This window comes from Oreochromis aureus, linkage group 23, assembly GCF_013358895.1.
Source record: "Oreochromis aureus strain Israel breed Guangdong linkage group 23, ZZ_aureus, whole genome shotgun sequence".
Taxonomy (NCBI): Eukaryota; Metazoa; Chordata; class Actinopteri; order Cichliformes; family Cichlidae; genus Oreochromis; species Oreochromis aureus.
This window is the reverse complement of record NC_052963.1, coordinates 26,214,531-26,240,943: the sequence shown is the minus strand read 5'-3', so window position 1 is coordinate 26,240,943 and position 26,413 is coordinate 26,214,531. Positions and strand designations below refer to the sequence as shown.

General features: G+C 39.0%; 1 protein-coding gene across 2 annotated transcripts; it reads right to left on the bottom strand.

The window, feature by feature from the left end:
- Positions 1-5,307: 5,307 nt before the first annotated feature.
- LOC116316696 (NLR family CARD domain-containing protein 3-like) lies at positions 5,308-26,289 on the bottom strand. Of its 2 annotated transcripts, XM_031735326.2 has the most exons (10): positions 24,242-26,289; positions 24,059-24,157; positions 16,931-17,053; positions 14,546-14,618; positions 13,300-13,513; positions 11,411-13,199; positions 11,086-11,259; positions 7,473-7,646; positions 7,126-7,172; positions 5,308-6,950 (listed from the first exon to the last, which is right to left on the bottom strand). In XM_031735326.2, exons 1-10 carry the CDS (start codon positions 24,316-24,318, stop codon positions 6,376-6,378), a joined length of 3,345 nt encoding a protein of 1,114 aa, XP_031591186.2. In that variant the 5' UTR covers positions 24,319-26,289; the 3' UTR covers positions 5,308-6,375. The 2 variants fall into 2 exon arrangements, with proteins under 2 accessions (XP_031591186.2, XP_039462421.1); XM_039606487.1 differs by lacking the exon at positions 16,931-17,053.
- Positions 26,290-26,413: the final 124 nt, after the last annotated feature.

Here is a 26,413-nt window from a genome sequence, read left to right as displayed (position 1 = left end):
AGTATCACTTAAACAAAGGTGCATCAAGGGTGCATGTGTAGGAAGCCCCTGCATGGAGAAGAAGGCTGGAAGCCAAAATCAGGGAAGACCTCCAGCATCCATTCCTTACACTTTGGAGACGGTGCGTTTAAAAATAAATAAATAAATAAATGAAAATAAATAGCTGAAGAATTTATTCAGAAAAACTGTTCTGAGTCATTTAGGTACAACTTACCCCTTCGAAGCGGGCGCTTTTTCAAACTTGATACCAGCTTCCTTTGACCAGTTGCTCTTTAAGGACACACAGCTGGGTTCAGCTCCAGGTTGGTTCCTGTGAATAATGATGGAGCAGTGATGTGAGTGCTGAGCTGTGACATGGAGAAGAGTCATGGACAGTTAGAGATGGTCATCTCACCTCTGAGCTTTGGTCTGGCTCTCATGGTCCCCACACAGAGTGGTTTTAGAGGGAGGGACTCCCTCCTCTCTGTCCTCACACTGATCCATGCTGCTGACTTCACATCCACATCAGCTCACACACACTTTCTACCTTCACCTGCAGAGGAAACACAAATCATTCATGGGACATCAACTGAAATCCTCCTTTCCATCATGTGTGCTGTCCAAATATCAGCTGCTTCATCTCAGTGTCAGCTGAATGCAGTCAGACAGCAGTGTGAGGCAGAGGAAGCTGGCTGTACAGTCACTCATCTATATTTGTTGCTTCATATGTTTAGCGTGCTAAAAAGCTTCCAGACAGTCACAGAAAGAGCAAAATCACCTGAATAAAATCAAACATATTATAAATTACATGAATATAACTTTTATTCCAAAACAACTGACAGGAAATAGCAGATTGAATTTGATCCATAGCAAATTTTACCACTAAGTAAATACCAGGTCAGTAATACCGATACCAAGTACTGTTACCTGAGACTGGTTACCTATACTTTTAACTAGTAATAGCAGCTTCTGTATTTTCATGTAAAGGAGAGCAGTGTGTCATGATTTCTAGGATGAATCCATCAAAATGTTTAATCTGAATTCATTTTAATGACTGCTAAATGACTGTGATCTTTGCTTTCTAGTTTAAAGACAAGAAAACACACAATTCACAGTTTTCACATTTTTTTAAACTGTTTTTTTTTTTTTTTGAGACCTTGAAGGTAAACGTGTTTGTCTGGAAAGCACTTTGAGTCCAATTCTGGTATTTTGATTGTACTACATAAAAAAGAAATGCTTGACCATTAAGACAAAAGGCAATCTTCGGAAAGAAGAGAGACTGGACGTCTTTAAGTTTGACCTCTCATCTGAGAAGCTTCTTCAGTTCTAAGACCAAATGATTGAGAGTCCCAGGTATTTAAGAGCTAATGGGAGTTGTCCCTTAAGAGGGTCGTAGGCCCACTGTTGATCATGTGCCTCATCACATGAGCCAAGATGTAAAAAAGGGTGTGGGTCATTATCAGGAGAGGTTTCGGGTGACACCTTGCCTCACTGTATCATGTATCAGGCATATTCTTTCTTCTCTTTTTGTAGGTTTTATATGTTTTTATTACTGATGTTGCCACAGTTCAGAATTCCCCTCCCGCACACACTGCTGTTTGCAGTGTTTAAATTAACAGTCTTCACCAGATGCTCCTCTTTCCAACTCACTGCAACGCTGCTTCAGCATGCTTGCGAGAAGTATAGCATTTTCATAGAAAATCGTAATTTTGATAAATGGGAGCAACATACTGAATACAGAGGAGAAAAATTGACATTTACTCTGAAACATTAGTATTGATCCAGCACCAAGCCCACCCCTAACAGCATCAACACACAGTAAAACTCCTAAAGACAAACTGTTAAAGGAGGAAACAAAGCAAACTTACAGTATTTTCTAACAGTGCTGAAAAAGAAGAATCTCCACTCTGTCTTGACTTGAGCTTTTGTTGCATGCTATTGCAAATCATTTCAATGCTCTTTGGCTCTGTCTGTACTATTGAGGATTCATCAGGAACACTCTCACAAGCCTCGGCACGTTAGAAAAAACAGACGCATCGCAGGAAGTGAAAAGTTGGAAATAATATTGCACTGTGGGAAATAAATAAATGGAAAGTGGGAGCGATGTTGCTGATTAACATGAATCACCTTCCATGTTACTAAGAATATTTCTCAAAAGTTCAGACTTTTGTTCAAGGTCAACATAAAACAGTTTTTTTGTAAATCTACCAGATTAATTAGATTAGATTAATTAGAGTTTATAATTACTTCGATCAAAATAAATACAAAACAGATATAAAGATAATTGAATGTCTTCTTCAGTGGGGAAGTCATCAGGTTAAAAAAAAATGTAATGAATTTACGGTATAACAATAATTATATCCACTAAGCTTTGAACTCTTGGTGGAAGAGATGTGACTCTCTTTGTGTTAAAGGCCTGACACACCTGAAGTGCATTTGAATATTAATTAAACTGCATATTAGGTCAGAGCCAAGTGCCCTTTGGGCTTTCTGTTGAGTTTATGCCTGAAGAATGTAGTGTGAACCTAACTTGTTCCAGATTAAAAGTCATCACTTAATGACCAATCAGTTCTCTGGAAATAGTGTCAGCATTTCTGGGATGTCTGTCAGATCCCTGTGGGCAGAAAGTAGGAGGCTCTAAAGTCTTTCCCTGATGAGTATTGGTAATGAATATAGAGTTGTAGATGAATTTTTATTGAGTGATTTTTATGACAGTTTATCAATACATGGTCCTGAAACAGGACAAGTATTTGTACTTGCTGCAGCTGAAAGAATAAAAACTTAAACCTTCCTTTAAACTTTAATTGTATAAAATACTTGATTATAATATGTCAGACTCTCCCGTGTCATACAGACAAAGTGGTGATAGTGAAGTCTTTCTTGGCTTCAAATAGGCTAAACTTCATTAATAAAAATACGTCTGTTCTAGCCTTACTGTTCAAAGCGCTCCCACATTCATACAACATACATTTAATACTAAACTACTGTAAAGAGCTCTTCCTCTCACAAACACTCAAAACACTGCTGTTGTTGCTGTCAGTCTGTATTATGTGTGTTCATATTTTTCATAGTATAGTTTTATCTTCATTCAAAGAATCAGCTGCTCTGTTGCCAGTGCATTTATCTTGTTTCTGTTTGGTAAGATGCTGCTGACACTGTGCATGTCCGCAGTCTTTGCAAGTAGATGTTATGCTTGAATTTTTGTTGGTGTGCTTTTTGTTTTGTTTTGTTTTGTTTTTTTCAAAGGGACTTGTGAAAAACCTGCATAAGAATATAACAGATATGTTTAATATCACATTTTGTACTTTTTCTTCACTTGTTTTTTTCCTTGAAAATGATTAACCGGCTTCCTGTGTGAGTGAAGCTTGTGTGGTGTTATAATGTAAATAGGCACCATTTACTCTTATCTGTGGTTCCAGTCCAGTCCTGATTTGAGTCTTCTTGCGGGTTTTGTGAATGAACAAAATGATATCCCTGTAAGACGAACAGTCAGCAAATGTGCTGAGCAGCCGTAAAGTTCGGTTTAAATGTGCTTCTAAGCAAATGGAAGCTTGGTAATGGCTCTTGATCGGGTAATTTTGAACAGTTGCAGCTGGCCGAAGAGCCTCCTCCTCCTTTGTCATCTTCTCCTTCTTTTACATTCTGTGTCTTTTCTTTTGGTTGTAGAAAGAGTGAAAAAGTTCTTTAACTAAAACATTTCAATTACTTTCTTTAGCAAAATAGAGTTGTAAAAAAAAGTGTAAACTCCAAAAGCTTTGGTGACTTTTCACTTTTGACCTGTTTGTTGAGAGCTTGCTTTTGCTCAGGAAAGCTTGTGTTTCTTATATGTCATTTATATTGCATTATTGGAGCTCATCCTAGCTATCAGAGGGTAAGAATTTATAGAGTTCACGTATGTTAATGAATTGTTATCAGAATTGTTTGATTCAATATTGTGTTTTTCCCCATTTGGTTTTACTATTTTAACAATTCTATATATCAATTATAAACAAATGAGCCACACATTTACTACAGTCAAGCTGAGCTGTGTGGCTAAACTGCAGGATACTCTTGTTCTTAGCACTCTGCTCTACTGAATCAAATTGCCAAGTTCATATCAAGTAATATATCAACTCTACAAGCCCAAACTTGCATAGTTGCACTTCATAATCAGAATCAATACTGAGTAAGCCTACTTGGAATGTGGAAGGACTCCACCTATGATGGGAAAATGATGGGAATGAGAAGGGGGGATCGAGATTGTCACAATGAGAGGACGCGTTACTGAATGACTTTGATTTATTTTATGCAGAGGACTGAGATGGACTGATGTTATCTGACTAATGGATCAAAGTATAACTGATTTATTCTCACACAGCAGATGACTGTTTTTATCACAGTGTAAAAATCCCAGATCTTAAAAAAAATCCATCAATAAATTCCACAAATGTGGAATAAGTTATTAATCTATTAAAATCTTATTACTTTGACTCCAGCCTCATCAAACAGTTAAAATCTGTATTTCATTGTTTTATAAATCATTTAGCAAATATTATCAACAACTCTTTACAGACTGGTTATTTCTCTCAGTTGTTTTGTAATCACACTGCTAGTCAAGAAAAACAACTTAAATCAGTTGTAATTATAAATTATGGGCATATTTCTCATCTTCTTTTTTCTTCTCTGCAAAATATTTGAAAATGACGTTTCTAAACTACTGAATGAAAACCTTTCATCCCATCAGGTTTCCGAACCAATGGCAGCACAAAAACAGGTCATCAAATACCTGAAACTCTCCGTGAATCACTGTTACACACAGTTAGTGATGGTGTGATGAAGCCCCATGAATGTGTCAAATATTTCCAGCCAATTGCGGCTTTGCCAAAAGGCAGATCACACAAAGTGTTTAACAGCTCATGTACGAGTACTGAATACTGGCATGAATACTGTGACATTACATGTGAATGTAATGATGTATCATTTGCAGAATACCAATATGAGGCCATGTGTGTGTATATATATATATACATATATATACACACACATATATATATGTATACAGTTGCTTGCAAAAGTATTCGGCCCCCTTGAACTTTTCCACATTTTGTCACATTACAGCCACAAACATGAATCAATTTTATTGGAATTCCACGTGAAAGACCAATACAAAGTGGTGTACACGTGAGAAGTGGAACGACAATCATACATGATTCCAAACATTTTTTACAAATAAATAACTGCAAAGTTGCGTGTGCGTAATTATTCAGCCCCCTGAGTCAATACTTTGTAGAACCACCTTTTGCTGCAATTCCAGCTGCCAGTCTTTTAGGGTATGTCTCTACCAGCTTTGCACATCTACAGACTGAAATCTTTGCCCATTCTTCTTTGCAAAACAGCTCCAGCTCAGTCAGATTAGATGGACAGCATTTGTGAACAGCGGTTTTCAGATCTTGCCACAGAGTTTTTTTGTTAACATAAATGTTCAAGATTTTCAATAAACATGTTAAGTTCGTATATTTTCCTTTTTTCTCGAGTCTGTTTGCTCACGCAAAATGAAATGCGATTAATATAGAATAAAGATGAATTATATTTAATGATGATTAATCAAAGTTCATCCACAGTAACCCTGTGATGAATATATATGTATATATATATAGATATAGATATATACATAAAACAATACTCTGTGAGATTGATTTGAGAAAATGTAAGTTGTGAGATATTATGTAAAATTATGTCAAATGCTCCCAAACGTTTTGTTTTTTTTGGGTGGGTCCATAATGTCCTCACAACCTCTGCTTGTGACGTGACAATCCTCAGATCCAGATCATGGAAAACACTTCCTATAATTCCTGCATCTTTTCAACAGCTTGAATCACATAATGAGGCAGTTGAATCGTTTCAGAGAAACAGGGCTTCCTTTGTCTTCGGTCACATGACAGGGCTTTAATGTCATACGTAACATCACAACACACAGTTACATGACATTAGTGAAGATGTGATGAAGTTCATCTCTGTTCAACAGCTCGTCTGGAAGTGCTAACATCTGCTGCTCATTCAATGCATAATCAAATCTGTCCTGGAACATGCTCAGTGTACAAACATCTGTAGCAACATACACTAAGTTCTGAAATATTTTAATTGTGGTACCACTTTGGCAAAAATCTAATTAAAAAATTCAAAAGCTAAAACGAATGGTACTAAGGGTAATGAACTCTATTGTAAAAAAAAAAAAAAAGGGTCAAATTTTACCCAGACAGTATGGGACAGTATAGAAAGGTTTCTTTAAAGTTGAAGACCATAAAATTATATTTCGTATTTGATTACACTTATAACTTCATTCATTCATCAAAAGACATGGTGACATCAAAGTTTGGACGGTAAAGAGAGAAATAATGAGACAAGACGCTATTTACACTAAACTGAACACAGAGAAGCTGAAGAATCAAGAGAGATCGAAAACCCTGATGTTGTTCTGAACACAAACCCAAATCCAGCATAAAGAGGTTCAGTGAATGTGGTGTTGAAGGTGTGGAGGTGGATCAGAGTGTCATCAGAGGAGACTCTGTAGAAGGACAGAGCGCCAGCAGGACAGTCCACATACACTCCTACTCTGCCAGACCAAGAATAGGAAGAGCAGATGAACGTTTCTCTATTGTTGTGCCAAGCAGAGCAACCTCGTTTAGAGAAGCTGAGACACCAGGACTGATCATTAAATCCAAATTCAATGTCATTTCTTTCATCTCTGTGCCCTTTTCTTGGGATTCTTCCGTAACTTACTGATATGTGAACCTGTCCATTTTTCTCGACCTCCCAGTAACAGCGACCAGTCAGACCTTCTCTACACAGCACCTGGGGGCACCATTCATCAAATCTGTCTGGATGATCAGGATATGGCTGCTCCTCCTTAACATATGTCACCTTCCTGTTGTTGTCAGACAGCTTAAGGTTCTTGTGTACTGTGTTTGTGTCGATTGTGAGTTGACAGGAATCTGATGGAGAGAACAAACACAATCCAGCTGCAGTTATTGATCCATCATCTGGTCATTGATTGACACTTAGATGATGACTCCTGACATCAGAGATGTGAATGAGTGATGTGACAGTTTGAAGATGGTTGAATGTGTGCTGCTTTGTTTTCATGAATCACATTAAAAACACACTTACACTTCCTCAGACCTGGTCTCAACCATTGTTCTCCTGAAGGCTCCACCCTGAGAGAAGGAAGGGGGTTACATCCTGCACATTACATCGCTCTTTTACACACAAGCACAGACACACACATCTGTCTAAACTAAAACAATGACAAAGATGTTCCTGCAGCTGCTACACACAAATATCTGCAATTTATGTTCACTGTCTCTTGTAAGAGGAAAAATGCTCCTAACATCAGTGATTAACATATCAGTGAAAATGTCACAATATTCCAATAAATAGATCCACAGTGAGAAATATTTTCAGTCACTCCTCCCTCTATTAGAAATTGTCTGTGGGTGCAGCAGTCCTCTCCATACCTGAGAGTGTCCAGACTCCAGTCTGGATTCTCCAGTCCAGAAGACAAGAGCTTCACTGCTGACTCTCCCAGATGATTGTAGCTCAGGTCGAGCTCTCTCAGATGGGAGGGGTTGGACGTTAGAGCTGAGGCCAGAGAATCAGAGCCTTCTTTTGCGATCAGACAGCCCGATAGACTACAGACACACACAACATATATGAAGGAAACTCTCAGGGAATTGCTGTGTGCTGTAAAATACAGCTACTTTTAGTACCATTGATGTTAAGTTAGACTCTTTTTCTCCAATTGATCTTTCTGAGTTAACTTCAATAATTACTTCCTCCAAACCATCAACGTGTCTTTTAGACCCCATTCCTACAAAACTGCTCAAAGAAGTCCTGCCATTAATTAATTCTTCAATCTTAAATATGATCAACCTATCTCTAATAATCGGCTATGTACCACAGGCCTTCAAGGTGGCTGTAGTTAAACCTTTACTTAAAAAGCCATCTCTAGACCCAGCAGTCTTAGCTAATTATAGGCCAATCTCCAACCTTCCTTTCATATCAAAAATCCTTGAAAGAGTAGTTGTCAAACAGCTAACAGATCATCTGCAGAGGAATGGCTTATTTGAAGAGTTTCAGTCAGGTTTCAGAGCTCATCACAGCACAGAAACAGCTTTAGTGAAGGTTACAAATGATCTTCTTATGGCCTCTGACAGTGGACTCATCTCTGTGCTGTCCTGCTAGACCTCAGTGCTGCGTTTGATACTGTTGACCATAATATCCTATTAGAGCGATTAGAACATGCTGTAGGTATTACAGGTACTGTACTGCAGTGGTTTGTATCATATCTATCTAATAGACTCCAATTTGTACATGTAAATGGAGAGTCCTCTTCACACACTAAGGTCAATTATGGTGTTCCACAGGGTTCAGTGCTAGGACCAATTCTATTTACATTATACATGCTTCCCTAGGCAACATCATTAGAAGACATAGCATAAATTTTCACTGCTATGCAGATGACACGCAGCTCTATCTATCCATGAAGCCAGGTAACACACACCAATTAGTTAAACTACAGGAATGTCTTAAAGACATAAAGACCTGGATGGCCGCTAACTTTCTGCTTCTTAATTCAGATAAAACTGAGGTTATTGTACTCGGCCCTGAAAATCTTAGAAATATGGTATCTAAGCAGATTCTTACTCTGGATGGCATTACCTTGGCCTCCAGTAACACTGTGAGGAACCTTGAGTCATTTTTGACCAGGACATGTCCTTCAACGCACATATTAAACAAATATGTAAGACTGCTTTCTTCCATTTGCGCAACATCTCTAAAATTAGAAATATCCTGTCTCAGAGTGACGCTGAAAAACTAGTTCATGCATTTATTACTTCCAGGCTGGACTACTGTAATTCATTATTATCAGGATGTCCTAAAAACTCCCTGAAAAGCCTTCAGCTGATCCAAAATGCTGCAGCAAGGGTACTGACAGGGACTAGAAAGAGAGAGCAGATTTCTCCTGTTTTGGCTTCCCTTCATTGGCTTCCTGTTAAATCCAGAATTGAATTCAAAATCCTGCTCCTCACATACAAGGTCTTAAATAATCAGGCCCCATCTTATCTTAATGACCTTGTAGTACCATATCACCCTATTAGAGCACTTCGCTCTCGCTCTGCAGGCCTACTTGTTGTTCCTAGAGTATTTAAAAGTAGAATGGGAGGGAGAGCCTTCAGTTTTCAGGCCCCTCTTCTGTGGAACCAGCTTCCAGTTTGGATTCGGGAGACAGACACTATCTCTACTTTCAAGATTAGGCTTAAAACTTTCCTTTTTGCTAAAGCATATAGTTAGGGCTGGACCAGGTGACCCTGAATCCTCCCTTAGTTATGCTGCAATAGACATAGGCTGCCGGGGATTCCCATGATGCATTGAGTTTTTCCTTTCCAGTCACCTTTCTCACTCACTATGTGTTAACAGACCTCTCTGCATTGAATCATATCTGTTATTAATCTCTGTCTCTCTTCCACAGCATGTCTTTATCCTGTTTTCCTTCTTTCACCCCAACCGGTCGCAGCAGATGGCCCCGCCCTCCCTGAGCCTGGTTCTGCCGGAGGTTTCTTCCTGTTAAAAGGGAGTTTTTCCTTCCCACTGTCGCCAAAGTGCTTGCTCATAGGGGGTCATATGATTGTTGGGTTTTTCTCTGTATTTAATATTGTGCTATCTACTGTACAATATAAAGCGCCTTGAGGCGACTTTTGTTGTGATTTGGCGCTATTTAAATAAAATTGAATTGAATTGAATTGAATTGCTCCAATGTCTGGATTTTGTGTGTAGACATGATCCAGCTTCAGCCTTGTGAAAAGAAAAGAAATGTGTCTCCAGCCCATCATTATATATGATTCTGAATGAGAAAAAAGGTATTAAGTATGTTGTAATTGTTAAACACAGAACCATAATTCATATGTGAGTTTGCTGACAGTTGATCATACTTACCTGCTTAATTGCTTCTCACTGAGAGTGTGTGTGAAGTTGGACTTGGAGGCTGTGTGTGTGTGTGTGTGTGTGTGTGTGTGTGTGTGTGTGTGTCAAAAAGGAGCTGTCATTAACATGTGTGGCTGAGGAATCTCCCTTGAGCTACAAGGGTTCCTCAGAGATAAGCAGGATAGACATCCAGAATAGATGCAGTTAGAACTGAGCAAATCCACTTATCTGTTGGCTCCATCTAAGCTCTGCACTACCAACTGGATAATACTCACAGGATCAGAGACTAGACTTTATAAACAGAGAGCCAAGGCAGACTTCCTGTACTGGGGTCCTGGTTCCACAGATCAACAAAGTTCACTTGATATCCTTCCCTAGTCCATCCAGCATGTGAACATTGGAATATTATGAAAATACTTTTTGGTAATTTAATGTGGTATGGTAAACTTTTATGTATTCTATAGTGAAAGTGAAACATTTCAAGCCTTTGTTTTAACATTGATAATTGTAGCTTATAGCTCATGATAATCAGAAATCTCAACTATAGTCATATTACAGTAAAAAAGTATTCAAACATTGTATAACCAGTCTAGGTCAGTAACACCCAACCACAGTCATGGAGAACAGTGTTGATAGTTGACAGTTGTACAGACTATGATGATTAACACCTTCCACAAAAAGTATAAAAATTCAGACTAGCTCAAGACTGCTATCAAATCAACGTTGGCTTTAGTAACACCAGACAAAGTTTTTTTAGAGGCGTGGTTCATTAAGCCAAAATATTGACCCGATGATGAAAAGTAAAATCATCAAACTTGTTATATTTTTATGAGGACAAAGTAAATATCTAAAAGAAGGTCACGTAAGTGTCATTCAGAAGGAAAAGTCTAAAAATATTTTATCATCACAGTTCAAACATACAAATGTATTGAAGGGTGAAGTGTTTGACAAGAGTATTACTAAAAAGTTTTTTAAATGTGAGTTCACAGTCACAAGCAAGAAGCAAAAGCAGAAGAAAATAATACAAAATCTTCATAAAACTAATATCCAAAATAAAGAAGGATATGCAACAATTAATTTGCAAATCACACAGTCTTACAAATTCATCTACATGTTATGAGTTGGAACAGATATATGAATCCTGACCTGAGACTTTCCAGTATACAATGGGAACTCTTCAGTCCAGAAGCCAGCAGCTTCACTCCTGAATCCTGCAGGTTGTTGTTACTCAGGTTAAGTTCTTTGAGATTAGAGGACAGGGAGCTGAGAACTGAGGACAGACCTTCACAGCTTCTCACTGACAGGTTACAGATATTCAGTCTGCAAAATATAAAAAAATAAAATAAAAGAGAATAAAAATAAGAGAAAATAAGAGAATATGGAAATAAGAAAATGTGTAGTAGTTATTAAATACTCTCTACTGTCCACTAAGAAAGTAATGGATTGTAAAGAAACACCACTGTTTACTTACAGAGCTTTGCAGGAGGCTTTGGTCACTGGCAGCAGCCTCAAAAGAGCCTCCTCTGAAGCAGAGTATTTCTTCAGGTCAAACACATTCAGATCTTCTTCTGATGACAGTAAGATGAAGACGAGAGCTGACCACTGAGCAGGAGACAGTTTATCTGTAGAGAGACTTCCTGAACTCAGGGCCTGTTGGATCTCCTCCACTAGAGAATGATCATTCAGTTCATTCAGACAGTGGAACAGGTTGATGCTTTTTTCTGCAGACAGATTCTGACTGATCTTCTCTTTGATGTACCGGATATTTTCCTGTTTGGTCTGTGAGCTACATCCTATCTGTGTCAAAAGACCTCGTAGGAGAGTCTGATTTTCCTTCAGTGAGAGACCAAGAAGGAAACGGAGTAACAAGTCCAGGTGTCCATTTGGACTCTTTAAAGTCTTGTCCACAGCACTCACAAAGAATTGTGTCTCTGCAAATTCTCTTGTTTCACACATCTGGGAGATTTCTTGTTCTTCCAGCAGATTGATAGCAGACTTTATAAAGGTCAGATGAACATGAAGAGCAGCCAGAAACTCCTGAACACTCAGATGGACAAAGCAGAACACCTTGTCCTGGTACAGTCCTCTCTCCTCTCTAAAGATCTGTGTGAACACTCCTGAGTACACTGAGGCTGCTCTGATATCGATGCCACACTCTGTCAGGTCTGATTCATAGAAGATCAGGTTTCCTTTCTGCAGCTGCTCAAAAGCCAGTTTTCCCAGAGACTCAATCATCTTCCTGCTCTCTGGACTCCAGTGTGGATCTGTCTCAGCTCCTCCATCATACTTGACCTTTTTCACTTTGGCCTGAACCACCAGGAAGTGGATGTACATCTCAGTCAAGTTCTTAGGCAACTCTCTCCTCTTTTTGGTTTTCAGCACATCCTCCAGAACTGTAGCAGTGATCCAGCAGAAGACTGGGATGTGGCACATGATGTGGAGGCTTCGTGATGTCTTGATATGGGAGATGATTTTGCTGGCCTGCTCTTCTCTGAATCTCTTCTTGAAGTACTCCTCCTTCTGTTGTTCAGTGAACCCTCTAACCTCTGTCACCATGTCAACACACTCAGGATGGATCTGATTGGCTGCTGCAGGTCGTGTGGTTATCCAGATTCGAGCAGATGGAACCAGCTTACCCCTGATGAGGTTTGTGAGCAGCACACCCACTGCAGTGGGCTCTGTAACATCAGTCAGGGTCTCTGTGTAGTGGAAGTCCAGATGAAGTCGACACTCATCCAGACCATCAAAGATAAACAGAACCTGGAAGTCTTCAAAGCTGCAGATTCCTGATTCTTTGGTTTCAGTAAAGAAGTGATGAACAAGTTCCACCAGGCTGAACTTTTTCTCTTTCAACAAATTCAGCTCTCTGAAAGTGAATGGAAACATGAATTGGATGTCCTGGTTGGCTTTTTCAGCGGCCCAATCTAGTGTGTACTTCCGCGTTAAGAATGTTTTTCCAATGCCAGCCACTCCCTTTGTCAGGACTGTTCTGATTGGCTTATCTATTCCAAGTGAAGTTTTAAAGATGTCTTCTTGTCTAATTGTTGTTTCTGGTCTGTCTGATTTCCTGGATGCTGTTTCAATCTGTCTAATCTCATGTTCTTGGTTGACCTCTGTAGTCTCTCCCTCTGTGATGTAGAGCTCTGTGTAGATCTGATTCAGAAAGGTTGGGTTTCCTTCTTTAGCAATTCCCTCAAACACACACTGGAACTTCTTCTTCAGGTTAGATTTAAGTTTATTCTGACACATGATGGGGAATCCTAAAAGAATAGACAAACAACATTTATGTAATATAAATAATAATAGTAATAATAATAAAATGGTCTACTGCTTATTATATCTTTAGAGAAATCCTCTTACTATTCTCCAGACGTTGAGCCAGCACCTCCTGCTTCATTATTCTCAGGAAGTTCGCTGTGATCCTAAGAAATGCCTCACTGCTGCTCTTCCTCTCCATCTCATGGTCACCCTGCAACACCTCCTCTGCCTGACTCTTTATGTAATCTGGACTCAGAACCTTCTGGATCTTTCTCAGTTCATTCTTCACAAAAGCATTGAGGTTCTCCTCCAACAGCTGGAAAACATTATTTGAATGCTACAGTCAGACTGAAATCATAGAGAAACATCAGCCAAGCATCAGCAAGCATGTTGGACATACCGTTTATGTAATGGTCTAGTTCTTTCTTTATTGCCCTTTTTATTGAAGCAAGCATTAGCCATGATTGCTTTTTACACAATTATAACAGTATCTGATGATACAATATATGTTTTATGCCTCTCCGGTGAAGTGATTCTCCTGACCGGACTCACCGGCTACCTCGTTTTTCTCCTACAGTGAAAAGGGACATGGCGAATCAGCACTGGTGTGCTGGAAAAAGAACAGAACCTTGATATTCTCTGAAGTTCTGGTTATATTCACAATCCAAAGCTCTAAAAAAGGATAGCTAAATATTTAAGTTTCTAAATAGACTATAAGAACAATAACCACATAATCGATGCGTGGTTATCATGGATTATAATACCTGGTAAAGTATTTAGAAAGATAAGACAACTAGGATTTCAATTCATTAATTGTTTTGCATATAATAACATTTACAACCACCTATAATTTAACAACATTACATAAATCAGTCAATGGTTACTTATTATTATTAACTTACAAAATATTGGCAAGATATTTCATCGCCCAGATGAGCAACATAGGATTGGAATGATCAGCTGACTTTATCCACTTCATTTTGTTACATTAGACACCTTGAAATTTGTCCATACTAGCCATAAGAGCATTAGCTAAGATCAGCCAGAAGAAAGCCACGTCAGTCAAATTCCTGTTAGCCCAGACCCAGCCTTCAATTGATAAAACTTGCTTTCTTCCTGCTAAAGTTAGTTAACATTAGCTTAACTAAAAGTGCAAATAAACTTTCTCCTAGTTTTAATCTAATTCAACCTGTTTGTAGTCCTTATGTGGAGTTTCTGCCTGAATAAAGTTCCATCAGGAGCTAAATTAAATTATTCAGTTTTTCTTTTGAATTTTATTCTTTGTGAAAAATTAAAAAACTTACAATGAAATGAACAGAAAACAACAAGTAATTGTAAACGTACAGACCATAAATATGGAGTCCAGGTGTGTTTTATCCTGCGAGACAGTCGGACCAGTGGGAACATCTGACCTGGTGATACTGTAAAGAAAATTTCAAGAATTGGCTCCATTCAGTTTTATGCTTTGGTGATTTTTATACACTTTGCCCATAAAAGTATACGGAGTTTTTTTATATATATGTGTTACTGCTATCAAATTCAAAATGAGCAACTGTTCTTGTTCAAATGACACATTTTTGTCATTTAAACATTTGATATATTTTCTATTTTCCGTGTAAATGTGTAAATTAACAACTACTGTATAATAAAATGGTTAAAAATCCATAAAAGTGGCATCACACGTGTTATAATTTCCAATCACTTAAACTAAACCATCATTCTTCAGTAATAAACAAAGCCAGCTAAGTATTGATCCTAAGATGTCAATCAGCTACTCAGCAGGTGGAATATAAGGCAGCTTTGGTAACCAGCACATTTCTGCAGCACTAAAGATGCTGAACTACAAACAAGACAAAGAAGGCTAATAATACAAATAAATATGCAGGAATCACCTAAGAAAACACTCAAACTTAAAAAAAAAAAAAAAAAAGCTAAAAAATAGCACAAGAATCTATGGATTATAGACCCTGCCAAAACAACTAATGGAAATAAACAGCCAGAAACCTCAAGATATAAAGGAGAAACATAACAATTGAATGACAATTAAAAACAATAACAATTTAAAAAACTAGATAACAAACAGAACTTTAAATAATAAGCAAGAATTCATTACAAAACCTCACAACTCTGGATCAAAGACCCAAGATTAGGAAAAATGTTTGTTTTTTTTAAAGTTATGATTGTGACAAAAAGTAAGTGGTGCTAAAAAAAAACAACCAGAACCATTGTGCAATAATTAGTTAATTAATTAAATAAATATCATCTTGGAGAGGCAGAGTTTCTCTGAAATAAAGATGGGCAGAGTTTACTGGTCTGCAACAAAAGGCATCTACAAATTACTGAACAATTTCAGAATAATGTTCTTCATTGTAAATTTGTGTAGTCTGTGACTATCTCATCTACTGCATCATCAAAGGGTGCCAATAGAAGATCATCACTTGTTCCATTGGCAGATTTATTTCACTTATTTCAAGCAAGAATATCTTGTATTAAGTGAAAAAACTGCCAATGGAACAAGTGAAAATTCTCCAGGTCCAAGATGCACTGTCTAAAAACAAGTTCCTATATCTAACTTAAATGTTACTCTCTAGCTGATTTTCTTATTTTAAGTGTAATGAGATTATTTTGACTAGAAATTAGACAAATATACTTGGTAAGATTTTGAGTTTTTGCAATGTAGGCATGACTCTGTCATGAAAATCACTGGATGAGCTAAGGAACACTTCCCCATGGCATACGCACATGCAGGTTAAAGCTTTTTCATGCAAAAAAAATAAGTAAGAAGTGAAAATAATCCAGAAATAGCACTGCTTTCTCCGGGCCAAAGCTTATTTAAAATGGACTGAGGAAAAGTGGAAAACTGTTCTGTCGTCAGACAAAAGGAAATTTCAAATTCTTTTTGGAAGACATGGATCTTGCATCCCCCAGACTAAAGAGGGGGAAAAAACATGCAGCTTGGTATCAGTGTTCAATTTGACAGCCTGGGCCTCTGATGTGTAGGTGTGCACTGGTGCCTATGGAACTCGCAGCTTGCAAATCTTAAAGGCAATATCAATGCTAAATGGTTTCAGAGGAGCCTGAATGTAGAGCTGGCCTACCTGCAGTCCAGATCTTCAACCAACTAAAACCTTTGGTGCATCATAAAATGAAAAATATGACAAAGAAGACCTGGGACTGTTGAACAGCAAAAATACTATATCAAACAAGAATGGGACACCATTGCTCTCCCAAAGGTCCAGCAACTGGTCCCAGATGTTTATGGACTGTTGTGTAAAGAAGAGAGAGTTCTACACAGTGGTAACCTTGTTCCACTGTGCTGTGCTGCTGCCATCAAATTTAAAATGAGCTACTGCTCTTCTTAAAATGGTACATTGTCTTATTTAAAGATTTTATATGTTGTCTGTATTCAGTTGTAAATAAGATTTATGAGATTTGAAAATGATCAAATACTAATTTTATCTACATTTACATAGCGTCTTTAACACCGTTAACTCTTTATTAACTTGGTTTTTCTGGGCTTTTCTTTTTTTCAACATGTTCATGAATCTATTTTTCATTTCAAACACACACTAGACTCATAAACTCCGTTATCAGCCGTAAATATTTCCTCCTGTTTTAGTTTTGACTTTCACTAAAAATAAAAACACATCATGCTGAGCTCATGTTGAAAAATTGACATATTCCTTTGTTAGACATTTCGGAGCTCTGTATGTGGAGCAAAGCTCATGTTTACCTCTCCGCAGTACAGGGCTGTCCTTTAAATTCAATGACCCGTTCAGCCGAGGCGGTGCTCTTCAAGGACACATTGCTAGGTTCAGGACTGGGGTCAGATCCAGCTGTAGTCCTAACTGTATTTCTGTAAATAAAGACGGTGCATTGATTTGAGGGCTCAGCAGTGCCATGGAGGTCAGAGAGTTTGTGACAGTTAGACATGGTCAACTCACATCTGAGCTCTAGTCTCGCTCTCATCCTGCTCTCTAATAACATCAATATGATGTTCAACTGAGGCAGCAGTCTTCAAGGAGATGTAGCTGTGCTCAGGTTCATGTTCAAAATACAGAGTTTTTAACAGCTTACATAGTATGGAAGAAGGTAACAAGAAAGGCATTCTTCCTACACTAACAACTTTCTTTGTTTGCAGTCGTTTGTACTCGTTTGATGATGACAAAAAACGCTCAGCTGATGATTCCTGCTGGCTTTGCTCCTCGCCTCTGATGGTGACCTTTGAATCTGAGATCATGTTGTGCCTTCAGTTTGGGGCTGGCGCTGGTTCACATGGTTCACAGTAGGGCTGCCACAAACGATTATTTTGATAGTCAACTAGTCATTGATTATGTTTGACAGAGAGAATTTTGGTGGGTTCACGCTGTTCTCCTGACTCTTGGTGGCGCTGTCACTTGGTGTTCGCTCGCTCTGTGGTATAGTATCACTTCCTGTTCCTGCTCAAACACAGTGGTGTTTCTGAGTAGCTTTTCTGCTTAGCAATTTAATTTAAATCTTTTGATACATCCCTTTTTCATAGTATAATCTTAACGTGCTTCATCTGAATCACCCTTTCTGTGTACTCACTACCTAATTTATAGCCAAAGTATTCACTCACTGTCTCTTTACTGTTTCGCTAGCTTAGCTTAGCTCGTAGCCGACTCGTTAGCACCATGGCTACTTCACCTGTCCCTCCTGCACTTTCCTGCTCATTGTGTCAGATGTTTAGTTACTCCTCGGCCTCCTTTAGCAGTAATGATACCTGTAATAAATGTAGCATATTTGCAGCTCTGGAGGCCAGGATTACTGAATTGGAGACTCGGCCGCACCCTTCATTCACCCGTAGCTAGCCAGGCCCCTGTAGCTGGTGCAGCCGAAGATAGCGTGGGCCCCGCTAGCTGTTCCCCGGCAGACCCCAAGCAGCTGGGGAAAGAGGGCGGCTGGGTGACGGTGAGGAGGAAGCATAGTCTTAAACTGAAGCCCCAGGTACACCACCAACCTGTTCATGTGTCAACTGTTTTTCCCCACTCGGCGACACACCCGCCGGGGGTCAAACTCTGGTAATTGGTGATTCTGTTCTCAGACATGTGAAGCTAGAGACACCGGCAACCATAGTCAATTGTCTTCCAGGGGCCAGAGCAGGCGACATTGAAGGAAATTTAAAACTGCTGGCTAAGGGTAAACGTAAATACAGTAAGATCATAATTCACGTCGGCAGTAATGACACCCGGTTACGCCAATCGGAGGTCACTAAAATCAATATTGAATCGGTGTGTAACTTTGCAAAAACAATGTCGGACTCTGTAGTTTTCTCTGGTCCCTCCCCAATCAGACCAGGAGTGACATGTTTAGCCGCATGTTCTCCTTAAATTGCTGGCTGTCTGAGTGGTGTCCCAGAAACGATGTGGGCTTCATAGATAATTGGCAAACCTTCTGGAGGAAACCTGGTCTTGTTAGGAGAGACGGCATCCATCCCACTTTGGATGGAGCAGCTCTCATTTCTAGAAATATGGACAAATTCATTAAACCCCCAAAATATGACTATCCAGAGTTGGGACCAGGAAGCAGAGTTGCAGTCTTACACGCCTCTCTGCAGCTTCTCTCCTCCTGCTACCCCCAAAACCCATCTCCATTGAGACTGTGTCAGCTCCCAAAAAGACAAAAACAAACTAAAACCAGCAATAAACAACTTAAACATAAAAATCACAAAGAAAGAACAATACAGTATCCACATCTGAACCAAAGAGTAAAACAGTGAAATGTGGATTATTAAATATTAGGTCTCTCTCCTCCAAGTCTCTGTTAGTACATGACTTAATAATTGATCAACAAATCGATTTACTCTGCCTTACAGAAACCTGGTTGCAGCAGGATGAGTATGTTAGTTTAAATGAATCAACACCCCGAGTCATTCTAACTACCAGAAATCCCGAAGCACAGGCCGAGGGGCGGTGTGGCAGCAATTTTCACACCAGCCTATTAATTAACGAAAGACCAAGACAGACTTTTAATTCATTTGAAAGCCTGATGCTTAGCCTCGTCCACCCCAGCTGTAAAACTCAGAAACCAGTCTTACTTGTTATCATCTATCGTCCACCTGGGCCTTACACAGAGTTTCTCTCTGATTTCTCAGACTTTTTATCTGATTTAGTGCTCAGCTCAGATAAAATAATTATTGTGGGTGATTTTAACATCCATGTAGATGCTAAAAATGACAGCCTCAACATCGCATTTAATCTGTTACTAGACTCAATTGGCTTCTCTCAAAATGTAAAAGAACCCACCCACCACTTTAATCACACTCTAGATCTTGTTTTAACGTATGGCATAGAAACTGAATATTTAACAGTGTTTCCTGAAAACCCTCTGCTGTCTGATCATTTCCTGATAACATTTACATTTACAATAATTGATTACACAGCAGTGGAGAGTAGACTTTATCAAAGTAGATGTCTTTCTGAAAGTGCTGTAACTAAGTTTAAGAATATAATCCACCCACTGTTATCATCTTCAATGCCCTGTACCAACATAGAACAGAGCAGCTATCTGAACGCTACTCCAACAGAGGTCGATTATCTTGTTAATAATTTTACCTCCTCACTACGTGCGACTCTGGATACTGTAGCTCCTGTGAAAACTAAGGCCTCAAATCCAAAGTCCCTGACTCCGTGGTATAATTCTCAAACACGTAGCCTAAAGCAGATAACTCGTAAGCTGGAGAGGAAATGGCGTGTCACAAATTTAGAGGATCATCATTTAGCCTGGAGAAATAGTTTGCTGCTTTATAAGAAAGCCCTCCATAAAGCCAGAACATCTTACTATTCGTCACTGATTGAAGAAAATAAGAACAACCCCAGGTTTCTCTTCAGCACTGTAGCCAGGCTGACAAAAAGTCAGAGCTCTACTGAGCCAACCATCCCTTTAACGTTAACTAGTAATGACTTCATGAACTTCTTCACAAATAAAATTTTTATCATTAGAGAAAAATTACCAATAATCATCCCACAGATGTAATATTATCTACAGCTACTCTTAGTACCATCGATGTTAAGTTAGACTCTTTTTCTCCAATTGATCTTTCTGAGTTAACTTCAATAATTAATTCCTCCAAACCATCAATGTGTCTTTTAGACCCCATTCCTACAAAACTGCTCAAAGAAGTCCTGCCATTAATTAATTCTTCGATCTTAAATATGATCAACCTATCTCTAATAATCGGCTATGTACCACAGGCCTTCAAGCTGGCTGTAGTTAAACCTTTACTTAAAAAGCCATCTCTAGACCCAGCTGTCTTAGCTAATTATAGGCCAATCTCCAACCTTCCTTTCATATCAAAAATCCTTGAAAGAGTAGTTGTCAAACAGCTAACAGATCATCTGCAGAGAAATGGTTTATTTGAAGAGTTTCAGTCAGGTTTCAGAGCTCATCACAGCACAGAAACAGCTTTAGTGAAGGTTACAAATGATCTTCTTATGGCCTCTGACAGTGGACTCATCTCTGTGCTTGTCCTGCTAGACCTCAGTGCTGCGTTCGATACTGTTGACCATAATATCCTATTAGAGCGATTAGAACATGCTGTAGGTATTACAGGTACTGCACTGCAGTGGTTTGTATCATATCTATCTAATAGACTCCAGTTTGTACATGTAAATGGAGAGTCCTCTTCAGACACTAAGGTCAATTATGGTGTTCCACAGGGTTCAGTGCTAGGACCAATTCTATTTACATTATACATGCTTCCCTAGGCAACATCATTAGAAGACATAGCATAAATTTTCACTGCTATGCAGATGACACGCAGCTCTATCTATCCATGAAGCCAGGTAACACACACCAATTAGTTAAACTGCAGGAATGTCTTAAAGACATAAAGACCTGGATGGCCGCTAACTTTCTGCTTCTTAATTCAGATAAAACTGAGGTTATTGTACTCGGCCCTGAAAATCTTAGAAATATGGTATCTAAGCAGATTCTTACTCTGGATGGCATTACCTTGGCCTCCAGTAACACTGTGAGAAACCTTGAGTCATTTTTGACCAGGACATGTCCTTCAATGCACATATTAAACAAATATGTAAGACTGCTTTCTTCCATTTGCGCAACATCTCTAAAATTAGAAATATCCTGTCTCAGAGTGATGCTGAAAAACTAGTTCATGCATTTATTACTTCCAGGCTGGACTACTGTAATTCACTATTATCAGGAAGTCCTAAAACTCGCTGAGAAGCCTTCAGCTAATCCAAAATGCTGCAGCAAGAGTACTGACAGGGACTAGAAAGAGAGAGCATATTTCTCCTGTTTTGGCTTCCTTCATTGGCTTCCTGTTAAATCCAGAATTGAATTCAAAATCCTGCTCCTCACATACAAGGTCTTAAATAATCAGGCCCCATCTTATCTTAATGACCTTGTAGTACCATATCACCCTATTAGAGCACTTCGCTCTTGCACTGCAGGCCTACTTGTTGTTCCTAGAGTATTTAAAAGTAGAATGGGAGGAGAGCCTTCAGTTTTCAGGCCCCTCTTCTGTGGAACCAACTTCCAGTTTGGATTCGGAGACAGACACTATCTCTACTTTCAAGATTAGGCTTAAAACTTTCCTTTTTGCTAAAGCATATAGTTAGGGCTGGACCAGGTGACCCTGAATCCTCCCTTAGTTATGCTGCAATAGACGTGGCTGCCGGGATTCCCATGATGCATTGAGTTTTCCCTTCCAGTCACCTTTCTCACTCACTATGTGCTAATAGACCTCTCTGCATCGAATCATATCTGTCATTAATCTCTGTCTCTCTTCCACAGCATGTCTTTCATCCTGTTTTCCTTCTTTCACCCCAACCGGTCGCAGCAGATGGCCGCCCCTCCCTGAGCCTGGTTCTGCCGGAGGTTTCTTCCTGTTAAAGGGAGTTTTTCCTTCCCACTGTCGCCAAAGTGCTTGCTCATAGGGGTCATATGATTGTTGGGTTTTCTCTGTATTTATTATTGTGCTATCTACTGTACAATATAAAGCGCCTTGAGGCGACTTTTGTTGTGATTTGGCGCTATATAAATAAAATTGAATTGAATTGAATTGAAAGTTTGCGATTAGTCGACTAATCAGATCATGCATCCACTTGACATAAAATGTACAGCTTATTGCACCAGCAGCATCTGCTCTTATATAACTATCATTAGCTTAGTGTTTAAAGTGTTTAAGGTATGTGCTAACCAAAAATAAAGATAAGATGATAGTTTATTAAACTTTTATTGACGTTTGCAGATTGTCTTGGTGGAGTTTAATAAACTCAGCTGTCTGCTCCTTGCTATCTAAAATATTACACTGGAGTAAATTCTGGAGCCTCTCACACTTCTGTTTAATCGGTTTTCTGTTTGATGTTTATTCAGCTGTGTGAAAACTATAACTTTAATCTCAGCCAAACCGATTTACTCAGGAACAAACAAAACACTGAAAAAAGCCAAGCAATAGCATTTTAAAGTTATTATCTAAGTGACTTATACTGTATCATGTTAAACCTGAGGAGCGAAAGACCGCAGACGCTTTGAAAACGATGTGCCGGGAGTTGAACCTTGACCTCCCGGCCAGCTCGTCTATGAAAACATCGGATCACTTTTGCAAATGTGTGATGTCTTGATAAATTGAGCAAATATTTGAAGTTTACACACCTACATTCTCGCCTGAAAATATCTGAAAACTTTATTTTGCGACCCAGAAAGAATAATAAGAGTAACATTAAAACTAAGTAGCTGCCGCCATTGTTGGAAACTGGAATTGGCTGAGCCACGCTATGAATTCTGGGATAGGTTGTGTCGCTGTAACGTAATTGGCCTACAAATGCGGCCTCTTAATTTGGACACAGACTGCTTCTTCTTCTTTGGCGTTTAACAGCAGCTGGCATCCTTGTAAATGCATTGCTTCTTCTGTTTCAGTCCATTACTACACTCTTAAATCCTACTTATTCCTGCGTCTTTCAGGATCTCAAAAAGCTTCAAAAGACGCGTCGACTATTAAATTAGTCGTTGACGATTTCATGACTAGTCGAGGAATCGTGGCAGCCCTATTTCACAGTGTTTGTGTAATATGGGTTAGTTAACAATTACTGTATGATGAAATGGTTGGAAACAAATTAGAAAGGCATCACATTTGTTTTAGTGGAAGATTAAAATCAGCTGACCTCGCTGAGTGGAAAAAAAAATTCAAGTCACTTAAACTAATTCATCATACTTCAGTAATAAACAAAACCAAGTGTCGTCCTAAAATATTGATCACCTACTCAGCAGGTGGAATATAAGGTAGAGGCCATCTGTGCTAACAAGCATATAAAGAATATGAAGGTCTGTATGTCGATTCTAACCACCTGAGCAGAATGATAAAAACACAGACGTGAGGACGATGACCTGCTGCTGCTAGCACTGCTGATGGTAGCAGTACTCATCTCTACTTTGGATTTAAAAAAGCCTTTCTTTACATCTAAAAGACATGATAGACATGTATTACTTGTCTTTGTTCCATCTCTGTATCAGGAAGCTGCCACTGTATATCAGTTCTATGCTACCTGGTCCTATAAACCACCTCAAACTCATTTCAGTGACAGAATCATACCGCAGGTCTCTGAAGTCTGTACTCAGCTCAGAAGATCTGTTTTAGTTCCTAAACTGTAATCTTTGTTAACACTTGGTTAATTTAACGGGAACAGGAACCGTTCAGATTCTGTGTGTAGCTGTTTTAGATGATTTACCTTTTGAATTCTTCAATAACTGTGTTTGTATCTTTTTTAAAAATTTTTTCTTAAAATATTTTAAATTGTATTTTTCATTTTAAACTTGTGGTAAACTATTAAACTCTGTCATGTAAATAAGACCCAAAAAAGCCCATGTTCATGTTTACCTCCCTGCAGCAGAGGGTTGTTGTTTAAATTCAATGTGGCGTTCAACTGAGGCATCACTCTGTAAGGACACACAGCTGGGTTCAGTTCCAGGTTGGTTCCTGTGAATAATGATGGAGCAGTGATGTGAGTGCTGAGCTGTGACATGGAGAAGAGTCATGGACAGTTAGAGATGGTCATCTCACCTCTGAGCTTTGCTCTGGCTCTCTCTGGCTCTTTTAGAGGGAGGGACTCCCTCCTCTCTGTCCTCACACTGGTCCATGCTGCTGAATTCACATCCACATCAGCTCACACACACTTTCTACCTTTACCTGGAGAGGAAACACAAATCATCCCAGAACATACAGAATGCATTCACTGACACGAGTATCTAGTTCTAATCTGACCCTACACACTGTGTTTGAATGAAGGGTCTGCTGTTCTAAACTGACCGGCCTTTAGGGTCAGTGGCTTATAAATCCCTCCAACAGTGAGTCAGCACACATGCTACTCATTGACCAAAATCTCTGAACATGCATCACCTGTTTTTGACTGATAAGGAGGAAACTCCAAAAAGAGATACCCCACCCTACATTAAGAAACCAGTACACATATAGACACCCGTCCTGGAGTGTGACAGTTTTCAGGTCGAATTTAAACTGGACCAGTGGATCACTTTGACTGGAAAATTCAGTCAATCCAGCAAATATTTTCAAACACTTCAGCTGATTGGTGAAGAAAGAAAAGTGTTTAAAAAAGACAGATGTTACAGCTCATACAGAGTAAGACACTGATTAAAAACAACAAAAATTTGCAAACTGCAAGTCATGTTTCCTTCCAAAGGTGGTGTTTAGGATAATCTTTCCACCAGTAACAATCTGCTTTCATGAGCATTACAGACTATTTCTTAATTTACAACTTCCAGCTGCTGAAACTGGTGAACCTGGTCACTACTGTTATTAATGGGCATGTGGTAAACACAGAGTGGACCCATTAATTAATCATTTCCTCTAACCTTTACATTTTGTTCCTATTTCATACCTTCACAGTGTAATCCAGGTTAATTTCGACCCAGGCAAGGTTTCCCACATCATGTCTGCAACAAATCTTGAGCTATAGATTTGAATGTATAAATAGCATGTCTGACATTATTACAAGAAGAAAGAAGGGAGACTGTACAACACTTTGTTTAGAAGGAAAAAACATCTACTATCCCATAATATCATGCCCTGTTTCACCTAAGACATGAAAACATGACAGGCACAATAATTTAAATGAAAAATGTATGTGAAAATAAGGAATGACCCTTTGACCTTTACCGTCACTGTTAGGTCAAAGTTCACTTTGTCAAAGTTCGAGGTCAAAGGTTACCTTGAAATTTTTTTTAAAACACACTGAGTAATATACCATATGAAAGGCCATTGAGAGGGCTGTAAAACACACTATTTTTTTTTCAATATGACGCCCTACCACGTCACAATGACGCCATCCTACTGTAATTAAAAACATCATTAAACATCACACTTTAACTTGTGCCCTCCTGTATAGAGCACTTCTGGGGTCCACCGAAGTAATAACCAGCATTCTGTCGAGAGCAGCGTCTCAAAGGCCAGCGTGGATGCGTTTTGCCGCTGCGCCCACAGCTTTGAGCCCATTACGCACTGGCAACACTCCTATCACTACAAGTATCATAACAACACGCATGATTTTGTAATTCTGTAATTAACATTAACATTAACAACATCCTCCATAAAGTGAAAGTGTTATAAACATAACTTCTCACACGGCCAACATAAGACACGCAGGAATTTAACACACAATGAAGCTGCTCTCAAACTTGACCTGAAAAGTATGTAAGGATTAACATCCCGACGGGACACAGAAAGTAAACAGAAGCAAATTTTATTATTTACCGACAGATGTAAGCTGTCTTTTAAAGTTGTGAGTGGTTGGGGTGACTGAGGTTGTTGTATTTAAAAACAGCGGACGACTGCGTTTATATTTGGAGTTATTTGGGGGGAAATGTCAGGTTTCAGCGGCTGTGTTGCCTCATATAACGGAAACCAGCTGGAAATGCTCCGCCCCGACTGAAGTTACAGAGTCACCGGAAGAGCCGAGCGGCGGCTTTCTGCTGATTCTATATGAAGCAGAGTGAAAGCAGATACTTCTCTGACAGCGAGCATACCGTTTGAAATAAGGGAAAACTTACAGTCCCGAGCAAACGGTGAAGAAATCCAGCTGCTCTACCGGTGGTCTTCTTCTTTGGCTATTAGAAACCGGCGCATTAGCGCCAACTGCTGGATATGAATAAAATAAACTTCATTCTGATGAGGACAAATCAGCTATGACCACAAAGAAGAATTTCCTAATTAAATAAT